The 10,579-nt window shown below is 32.8% G+C and overlaps 4 protein-coding genes across 4 annotated transcripts; 3 read left to right on the top strand and 1 right to left on the bottom strand.

Moving 5' to 3' along the window:
• Nucleotides 1-2,106: 2,106 nt before the first annotated feature.
• Nucleotides 2,107-2,889, top strand: Kpol_538p51 (NAD(P)H-dependent oxidoreductase; the record flags this gene model as incomplete). Its single annotated transcript, XM_001645099.1, has 1 exon — nt 2,107-2,889. The coding sequence occupies one exon, from the start codon at nt 2,107-2,109 to the stop codon at nt 2,887-2,889; it is 783 nt and encodes a 260-aa protein (XP_001645149.1).
• A 2,423-nt stretch (nt 2,890-5,312) lies between these two features.
• On the top strand, nt 5,313-6,701 carry Kpol_538p50 (glutamate dehydrogenase (NADP(+)) GDH1; the record flags this gene model as incomplete). The annotated part of the gene is made up of 1 exon (XM_001645098.1): nt 5,313-6,701. One exon carries the CDS (start codon nt 5,313-5,315, stop codon nt 6,699-6,701), a length of 1,389 nt encoding a protein of 462 aa, XP_001645148.1.
• Nucleotides 6,702-7,092: 391 nt separating this feature from the next.
• Nucleotides 7,093-8,763, top strand: Kpol_538p49 (calreticulin family protein; the record flags this gene model as incomplete). The annotated part of the gene is made up of 1 exon (XM_001645097.1): nt 7,093-8,763. One exon carries the CDS (start codon nt 7,093-7,095, stop codon nt 8,761-8,763), a length of 1,671 nt encoding a protein of 556 aa, XP_001645147.1.
• Nucleotides 8,764-9,028: 265 nt separating this feature from the next.
• Nucleotides 9,029-10,579, bottom strand: ALD4 (aldehyde dehydrogenase (NADP(+)) ALD4; the record flags this gene model as incomplete). The annotated part of the gene is made up of 1 exon (XM_001645096.1): nt 9,029-10,579. The coding sequence occupies one exon, from the start codon at nt 10,577-10,579 to the stop codon at nt 9,029-9,031; it is 1,551 nt and encodes a 516-aa protein (XP_001645146.1).

Below are 10,579 nucleotides of genomic sequence, written 5' to 3'. Positions count from 1 at the left end.
GGGTTATCAGGTTGTTTGATTTGTCCTCCTAAACATACTAATAGGAATCCAATAGCAAAAGGAAGGGCGATAATCTTTCTAAGTCAGAATTCATTTGGTGTAGTTAACCAATATCGTCGATAGCTTGTGCTAGTTAATATATTTAAAAACATCCATACACATTATAGTCTGAATGCATTCCTTTTTTTGCTCACATCAGATATACATAGACTAGTCATGTGTAATAAATAACTGACATCAAAGATAACAATGAAAAAATGTCTAATTAATTTAGAATTCACTGAAGTGATTAATTGTAAATAAATGTTATCATTAAACGACGACTTATTGTATTGATTTGCAACATTATTGTTTTTTATTAAGTGGTTTATAAGCCTTAATAGTTATATAGTTTTATTTTGGTTGACAATTGTAAAATATCACTTCCTTATGAATAATATAATTAAACTAAATGTTAAGTTAAAATAATTATGGTTAAATAAATGGAAGTAAAATAAACATTAATTTTAATTATCGCTAAGCGAAGAAACAACTGCAATTAATATAACCTGGCCAATAGGTTTTTAATATGAAATTTATATCCTCCAATTAGTCCTTAGCTATAATAGGAAAAAGAGAATTCTGGAAACATAGATTCATCAGCGGCAACATCAAAAAAATAATAATAATATAATTGTAGGGTGTATATAAAATGCAATGGTATCAAACCAAAACTCTACAACAAGTAAACATCTTAACAAATTTGGTTTTTAATAATTATTTTTGGAAATTTAATATTCTTGTAACTTTAAAAAATATTTTTCATTAAGTAATTATAAATTTATCATTGAAATGGAGTTTTACTAGCAATAAGGATTTGATATGAAAGAATATTATATTACCAAGAAGAAATCCGGAGCCTTCATTTAAGACGTATATTGATTCTTTTGTATTGCTTTTAATTTTTTACATTCCGACCCATATAGATAAATTTATGGCTATTTTGCATAAAATTACTAATGAAGCACGTTAAAATTCAAAATGAATATAACAATATTGCGACTGGTTAGGCTTTTACTTTGCAAATAAGAACAAGGATCTTGATTGAAAAGATCAATTTTCAAAATTCAGTTATTAAAATCATATGAACTACGCCAAGGATTTAATACAAACTAATTAGCTATTCTCAGATAGCATACCATTTTCCGAATTATACATTAAACTCACTTGCAAAAAATTGCGACAATTCCCAAAGGATATTAATCTTAAATCAAATTTCAACTCCATATCAAGAACAAAATGGGAAGACTTTGTACTTGACAATTTTAAAAAATTAGAAAAATTAACTAACAAAAATAATTTAAACACAAGATAAAAAATATCTTCTGTCTAAAGTGATAAATCTTAATCTTACATTCAATAATGATTCTTCTCCTTCAATATTTTAAATCGAACTAAGCCACTCACGTTATTGAATTATACGATAATTTACGAAGTGTATCTTATAAAATTGCCAAGACATATATAGAAATAATTTGTAGATTTTTAATTATTAATCATATTGTACACACAATTCTATAATAGAAATGCTAAAGTGTATAATAAATTCCTGTGTTTCTAATCCTCTTCCCAACATTAAAACCAATGAGATTTCTTTTTGTAATCATTCCGTGCGTAATGAAATTTTCAAAATTTCGAAATTAATAATCAAAATTACATTCAGAAAAAACCCAAGACAAAAATAAATTAGAGAAACTGCCTATTTGGGACATGCCGATTTTTTTTTAGCTAAAATTAATAAGCTATAGTAAAGAATGTTTGAAAAACTGTTGTAAACTAATATGGTATTTCGAATATTAGGGACTGCCATAATTTTAAAGTAGAGAGGTGTTCACGATGACAAATGTATAATGATCTAAGTTATACCAAATTTATAGATTTGAGGGCTAACGATAATTATAAAAGGGACCAAATGTGATTAGGAAGCTAAAACAGTTTGAAAGGTTAGGTTTGATTGATAAATTATAAGATATATAAAAAGACCAAACAATATTAATAATAATTGTGAATTCCTTTTGTAATATTTATACACCACTAATTTTAGACGTACAATAAAATAAATTTGCCATGAAAGTTTTAATTGTTTTTGCTCATCCAGACGAACGTTCATTAAATGGCTCTTTATTGGAAGTAGCTGTCAAACAATTGAAAGATGATGGACATGAAGTTAAAGTCAGTGATTTATACAAGATGAAATGGAAGGCTGTTATTGATGAGGATGATTTCTTGAATCACAATAAGGGAGAAAGGTTACAAGTTGCAGCTGCCTCTGGTGGTGCATTTTTCAACAACAAATTAACTGAAGATGTTGTTGCCGAACAAGAAAAATTAGAATGGGCTGATACGGTTATATTCCAATTTCCATTATGGTGGTATTCAATGCCATCAATTTTAAAAGGTTGGGTTGAAAGAGTTTATTCACTTGGTTTAGCTTATGGAGTTGGTGAGCATAATGAAACTAAATGGGGTGATCGTTATGGTGATGGTAAATTTAAAGGTAAGCGCGGTATGCTACTTATAACAGTTGGTGGCTCTAACACACATTACAGTGCAAGAGGTATTAGTGGACCAATTGAAGATTTACTATTCCCAATTAATCATGGTATTTTATTCTATCCAGGATTTGACGTATTGCCACCATTTACAGTATATAGTGCAAATACAATGGAACCTAAAGTTTTTGAAGAATGGTCAGAAAAATTAAGAGAACATTTACATAATATTGAAACTTTAGAACCTATTAAATATAGAAGACAAAATGGAGGTGATTATATTTTCCCATCATTAGAATTGAAACCTGAGATTGGTGACAAAAATGACCATGGTTTCTCCTTACACATTGAAAAATAGTGTGATAGAATTGTAGACTATTTATTTAGCAATAGCGTACGTACATATACACGTATATATATACAATATTAATTGGACAAATATAATTTTTTTTAGGGAAGCTGTGAGAATTGTATACAAATTTAATACCAAACGAATCAAGATCTCTATCTATATATACATGACTACAATAGAATCAAAAAAAAACAGACATAAAGAGTATGATTGTACTTATTGTCTTAATTGTGAATGACTGGCAAGAGATACAAGATAAAATAAGCTAAGATCCAATAACACAAATAGAGGGAGTGATGGGTAGATATTATTGAGTTGTATTGTATACCTTAATAAAATAAACTATATGTGATAAAGTAGTCAACATTACACAAGGTAAAAGATGCCGTTCTAATCTCGTTGACCGTTTGTATTGACGTGGATTTATTTGATATGCCTGCCAAGACACAGGTATGACTTATCTAACAATAGTGATTCTATAGGCGTGGGTCATGTGAAAAATGAAGAATAAAATAAACATCAATGATTGTTCTAATTGCAGACTGATAGTAAGGAGTTCTGAAGAATCAATAGAAGAAACAGAAAGCCAAAAAAACATAGAAAATATAAAATATAAAATATAAAATATAAACGGAGTCCGGTTGATTCTTTATATAAAGTAATTTTTTCGATAAGGCACAAAACCCAAGATTCTTTGTTTCTAAATCTTCTTTTGTGGCTAGCCGCTGAATACCTCTTGCACTGGAAAGAACAAAATCCTATATTTTGATTGATACGCCCTGTAAACAAACAAAAAGAAAAAGGGCGTAGCATAAGGAATAGGTTATCGTGTTACTTATTATGCCGCACTTGAACATATGTACCATTAGAATATGATTTATGATCGGTACGAACAGTTCTCTTATCGTTTCATCTGATTGGCCAATATTGCCAATCAATGGACTACTCGGAGAAACACTATACGTATGAATTATTATCTTGCACAAGAAGCACAACAAGCACAACAAAACAAAAAAAGCATGAAATACCATACAGTACGGAGTCAAACAAACAAAAAATTAAAGCGTAATGTGCTATCAGGCCCTCTGTCCCATGACGTACTGTCTGAAAAACATTTACACTAAGCTAATAGTTTTGTTCTGTACAGGTCCGAGTTAAAAACAAAAACAAAAAGAAAAAAAAACTAGAACCAGGCACAGGGAGTAATTGTGTCTGTGCCGTTCCATGCCTGTAACGGCAAACGCCGTGATTGGATTGACTTGACGTCTACGCTATCACTCAGAACAGATAAGGCTTCGCTTCTATTTCTTACATAGCTGTCTCTTCTTCCCCCCTCCCCCCTCCGATCAAAAGAATTTCCCAAGAAACGAACGGCAAAATATCTCGTGCCCACTTACTCCCAATTAAGAACCCTCCTGATCACAATCCACGGAAACCAGTCAAAACTGGACACTTGATAACACAAAACCAAAAAAAAATAAGAAAAAGAAAACAATTTTTACGCCCACAAAATCAAAAAAAGAAATTTACGACAAGCACAAGCACAAGCGAAATCACTACTGCTACTGCTACTGCTACTGCTGTTGCTCTTCCTAGTCCTCATACCCCCGTTGCACCCCCCCAATCGGACCTCTTATTCTTTCCTTTATTTCTTTTTCCTGGGTGTTTTCCCGCTCATCTCACCACAAACCCAGACACACAGACACACACACGCACAAAAAATAAATAACAAATTCTACCGAAGTCCTCCTTGTATCGTCTGCCAATAGTATACATACAACTCACTTGGTGCAATTTTAAAGACAGAGAGACAGCCAGAGAGACAGAGAGATTACCTACCATACTCTAATCTTCATATCGAATTCACCGTCGGTCTTCCCTTCTACTTTGATGGTTTACCCATCTTCTGGTAATCAGATAATTAATTATTCCAAGGCCTATATCTATCTAATGTTCTATCAAGAAGATTACGAACAAAAGCTTTGGTATTGCTTTGCTTTACTATGCTATGCTATGCCATGCCATGCCATGCCATGTTAATAAGAGATGGAATGCCTTTTGTTTGACTCTTGATTTTTAGTCTTTAATTCAACTCTAATACACTGACTGAACTCAATGGACCTTGATAAGCACATTTGGCTAACTGATTAGAAAATTTTGAAATTTAAGACTGAAAAGGAAAAAAGGAACTTACAAGGATTTTTTTGTTACATATAAAAGGATACACTTTTTAAACTTGGTTTTTTATACAACTCTCAACTTCAATTTCTATTGACTTGTTCACTAATTGTGTCTCTGTTTCTCTCATTGCCCTTTCTTGTCATTTCCATTCTTATTATCACTATATTAACAACTCCGTAATCTGATTTGTACTTCAAATACAGATATATACATATATACCTACATTCATAGATCTCGCATATTCCAAAATGTCTTCATCTGCCCAACCTTTAGAACCAGAATTTTTACAAGCTTACGATGAAATCGTCTCTTCATTGAGAGATTCAACTTTATTCGAAGAATTCCCAAAGTATGAAAAAGTCTTACCAATTGTGTCTGTTCCAGAAAGAATCATTCAATTTAGAGTCACTTGGGAAAATGATAAAGGTGAACAAGAAGTAGCTCCAGGTTTCAGAGTACAATTCAATTCCGCTAAAGGTCCTTACAAAGGTGGTTTACGTTTCCATCCAACAGTTAATTTATCAATTTTGAAATTTTTGGGTTTCGAACAAATTTTCAAAAATGCGTTAACTGGTTTAGATATGGGTGGTGCCAAAGGTGGTTTATCTGTCGATTTGAAAGGTAGATCTGATAATGAAATTAGAAGAATTTGTGCTTCTTTTATGAGAGAATTGAGTAGACATATTGGCCAAGATACTGATGTCCCTGCTGGTGATATCGGTGTAGGTGGTCGTGAAATCGGTTACTTATTCGGTGCTTACAGAGCTTACAAAAATTCTTGGGAAGGTGTATTGACCGGTAAAGGTTTGAACTGGGGTGGTTCTTTGATTAGACCAGAAGCTACCGGTTACGGTTTAGTCTACTATACCCAAGCCATGATTGATTACGCTACAAAGGGTAAAGAATCATTTGCTGGTAAACGTGTCGCTATTTCTGGTAGTGGTAACGTTGCTCAATACGCAGCTTTGAAAGTTATCGAATTGGGAGGTAACGTCTTATCCCTATCCGATTCTAAAGGTGCTATTGTCACAGAATCTGGTATTACTTCCGAACAAATTGCCGCCATCGCCGAAGCCAAGATCAAATTCAAGAGTTTAGAACAAATTGTTGAAGAATATTCCGTTTTCGCAGAAAACAGAGTTAAATACATTCCAGGTGCTCGTCCATGGACTCACGTTGGTAAGGTTGATATCGCCTTACCTTGTGCCACTCAAAACGAAATTTCTGGTGATGAAGCTAAGGCTTTAGTCGCTGCTGGTGTTAAATTCGTTGCTGAAGGTTCCAACATGGGTTCTACTCCAGAAGCTATTCGTGTTTTCGAAACTGCTCGTTCTACTTCCAACTCCGTCCCAGATGCTGTTTGGTATGTCGGTGGTAAGGCTTCCAACTTGGGTGGTGTCTTAGTCTCTGGTTTAGAAATGGCCCAAAACTCTCAAAGAATCACTTGGACTAGAGAAGATGTTGACAAAGAATTAAAGAGAGGTATGATCAACTGTTTCAACGACTGTATTAATGCTGCTAAAAAATATAACAAAGAAACTAACGAAAATACTTTGCCATCTTTGGTTAAAGGTGCTAATTTGGCCTCTTTCATCAAGGTTGCTGATGCTATGTTCGACCAAGGTGATGTTTTCTAAATCAGATAATTATGGAAATGTTTTTGTATATAACAAATTATAGAATAGTTGACAACATATCAAACTGAATAGCTAAGTAAATATTCATTGTATTAATTGAACAAAAATAAACGATCATCGGACTTTTATGTATTAAAATAAACGTCCTCATTCTATACAAATTTATCCGAGTTCTTATGATGATAATTCTTATTTATCTTTTTTACAATTTCTCCATGCGTGAAAATATATAAATATATAAAAATGGTAATAAGATGTGTGTCTCATCAAATATAGAGAACTAAACTTGTTTTGGGATATTCAAAAGTAAAATAAATGAAATGGATTTAAAGCTTGTGACCTATTAAAGATCAAGGGTGGTTAATAATTGTTAAAAAGGTAATTGGCTGATATGGGAGTCCTTTCGGTGTACATTAATGTGGTCCTTTTACTATGCACTTTTTGGCTAAATCCTGTTTCGAGCAAAGGTTTATCGTATATGTACAAACATCCAGAACTGCCGTCAAATTTTGAGGAAATTAAGTTATCAGATAATTCATTTTTAGAAACCTTTCAAGCATATAATGATTATGATGCTCTTAAACATATATGGATAACTTCGGATGCTACCAGTTCCAATAAAGCTAAAAGGTTTCCAGTTAGGTGGGATTTAAAACAAGCCTATGTCAATCCAGGTTTTAACAATGATATGTGTCTAGCCATTACAGAAACAGGACCTGCAATGATAGCTCGTCAACTTGACCAAGAATTCTCATTAAACGGAACATCAAAACTAGTATTACAATATGAAGTAAAATTACAAAAACCAATAAGTTGTGGTGGCGCCTTCATTAAGTTATATCCATTTTTATCAAGAGATCAAATTGAACAATTTGATCCAGAACAAGATTATAATGACGAAATGATTCTTATGTTTGGTCCAGATATTTGTATTCCAAATTATGATGGTGTTCGACTTGGTTTAAAAAAAATGAACCCTTTAAGCAAAAAATCAGAGATAAGCCAGATGACTTATCCTCCAAGGTCAAGACTTGACAAAGAATTCAGAACACATTTGTATACTTTAATTCTGGACAGTGCAACACAAAATTATGAAATAAGAATTGATGGTGTTGTAAACTATGCAGGCAATTTACTTGAAAAGGGAAAATTTGAACCAGGTTTTCAAAGTACAGAATTAATTCCTGATCCAGATGACAAAAAACCAACTGACTGGGATGACAGGGAAACTATTGATGATCCTGATAGTATTGAACCATCGGACTGGAATGAAAATGAACCGCAATATATCCCTGACCCAAATGATTACAAACCTATAAATTGGGATGAAAGTATCCCAGAATATATCCCTGATCCAGAAAGAGTACAGCCAACTTGGTGGGAGAGTAGTAGAGATGGTGACTGGATCGCTCCATTTATAAAAAACCCATCTTGTTATCAAGCTAATAGTTGTGGCCAATGGAAACCAAAGATGATAATAAATCAGAAATATAAGGGTGATATTATTTCTCCTAAAATTGTTAATCCTAATTATAAAGGTGTTTGGAAACCGAAAATGATCAATAACCCAGATTTTTATCAAGATAAGAAACCGGCTAATTTTAATAAGAAAATAGGAAGTATAGTTTTTGAATTTTTAAGCGGTTCAAAAGATATGTTAATTGATAATATATATATTGGGTATGATATTAGAGAAGCTGAAATGGTTGGAAATATTACGTTTATTCCAAAGATGGAATTAGAAAAAAGAGAAATAGAACTACAGTTAAGAAAGTTAGTTAATATTAAAGAACCAATGAAACCTTCGATTAATGACGACGACGAATTAGAAAATATATTTGATTTTATTTTTGATTATATATTTGAAAAATACTATTTGTTGCCAGAAACAGTTAAGAACAATATATGGACAGCATTTTTATCCTTATTTGTGATATTTGTATTTATAAAAGTAACAGAATTATGGGGGATTAAGAGAACAACACATATCCAAGATAATAAAAAAGAATCTTTAAAAACTACCAAGTTTATTGAGAAAAAGGAAATAAAACCTAATGATTAAACGAAAAAACAAGATTGGAAACGGCTGATATTTTAATATAATGATAATAATAATAATAATAATAATAAAACACAAAATATTATATTATATGTAGTGTAGTGAATATGTATGGTATAATGATATATAATATTGTCTATTTCCTCATAACTTTTTTTATTATGATTTTTTTTGGATGATTATAATGTAGATGATGATTGATGTTGTAATAATGGATAGAATGTTATCTTCAGTGCAAATATGGGAGTGAATTAGTTGAATAGCCTGACTAATCATATAACTTAGCACGAACACCCTTAACTTGTAAGTAGCCGTTCAAAGCTTCCATAGACATTTCACGACCTAAACCAGAAGCATTGAAACCACCGAAAGGAACACATGGGTGGAAATCGTTGTAGGTGTTGATCCAGACAGTACCAGCCTTCAATCTGTCAGCAACCTTAACGGCAGTGTTGATATTGCTGGTATGGATACCGGCAGCTAAACCATATTCGGAATCATTAGCCATCTTGACAACTTCATCGATAGTACTGAACTTAGAGATAGTGACAACAGGACCAAAAATTTCTTCTTTGACAATTCTCATATCTTCCCTAACATCAGAAAAGATAGTTGGTCTAACAAAGTAACCTTTGTTACCAATTCTTTCACCACCTGTAACTAAAGTGGCACCTTCCTTCTTACCAATATCGACGTATTCCAAAATCTTAGTTAATTGCATTTGAGAAGTTTGAGCACCTTGGAAAGTATTCTCATTAAATGGATCACCAACCTTAACATTTTCAGCAGCAGCTCTAATTTCCTCAATCAATTGATCATAAACGGTATCTTGGACATAGACTCTTGAACCAGCACAACAAACCTCACCAGAGTTGAAGTAAATACCAGTCATAATGTTTTGCACAGCATTTTTTAAGTTAGCATCGCCGAAAACAATATTTGGAGATTTACCACCTAGTTCCAAAGTGACCTTCTTCAAAGTGGTAGCAGCAGAACGGTAGATGTGAATACCAGTCTTGGTAGAACCAGTGAAGGCAACTTTCTTAATATTTGGATGAGTAGTGATAGCTTCACCGACAATCTTACCGAAACCAGAAACAATGTTAAATACACCAGGTGGGATACCAGCCTTTGGAATGAATTGAGAGACATATAGAGCCGACAATGGAGTAGCTTCAGCAGTTTTCATGACAACAGTGTTACCTGTAACCAAAGCAGGGGCAATTTTCCAAGCCCACATCAATAATGGGAAATTCCAAGGGATAATTTGACCACAGACACCTAAAGGTTCTCTCTTTGTGTAGTTGAAATAGTTTGAACCAGAGTTAATCAATTGACCATCGATTTTGTCAGCAATACCTGCAGTTGATTTCAAATAGTTAATAACTAATTGAACATCACCTCTGGCATTTTGAATAGATTTACCATTGTCCAAAGATTCGATAGAGGCAACGATTTCTTTATCCTTTTCAATCAAGTCAGCCAACTTGTGTAGACATTGACCTCTAATGAATGGGTCGATAGTGGCCCAAGAGCCATTTTCAAAAGCATTTGAAGCTGCTTGAACAGCAGTTTCTACATCATCTTCTCTACCTTCGTATACATGACAAATTTCTTCTTCAGTTGAAGGGTTAATAACTTCAAAAGTTTTGTGTTGTTTAGAAGGAACAAATTTATTGTTGATGAATAAACCAGTTGGTTGTTCATATTCCAAACCATTTGGCAATTTGATTGGAACAGATAGTGGTAGATGTGAGAAACATCTAATTGTGTTTAAATTGTATAATTTTCTAGATACGATTCTTGAGTGTGCCAGCAT

Source organism: Vanderwaltozyma polyspora, genomic scaffold (genome assembly GCF_000150035.1).
Source record: "Vanderwaltozyma polyspora DSM 70294 KpolScaffold538 genomic scaffold, whole genome shotgun sequence".
Classification (NCBI taxonomy): Eukaryota; Fungi; Ascomycota; class Saccharomycetes; order Saccharomycetales; family Saccharomycetaceae; genus Vanderwaltozyma; species Vanderwaltozyma polyspora.
Note: the sequence above shows the minus strand (reverse complement) of the source record. Positions and strands in the feature narration are given on the sequence as shown.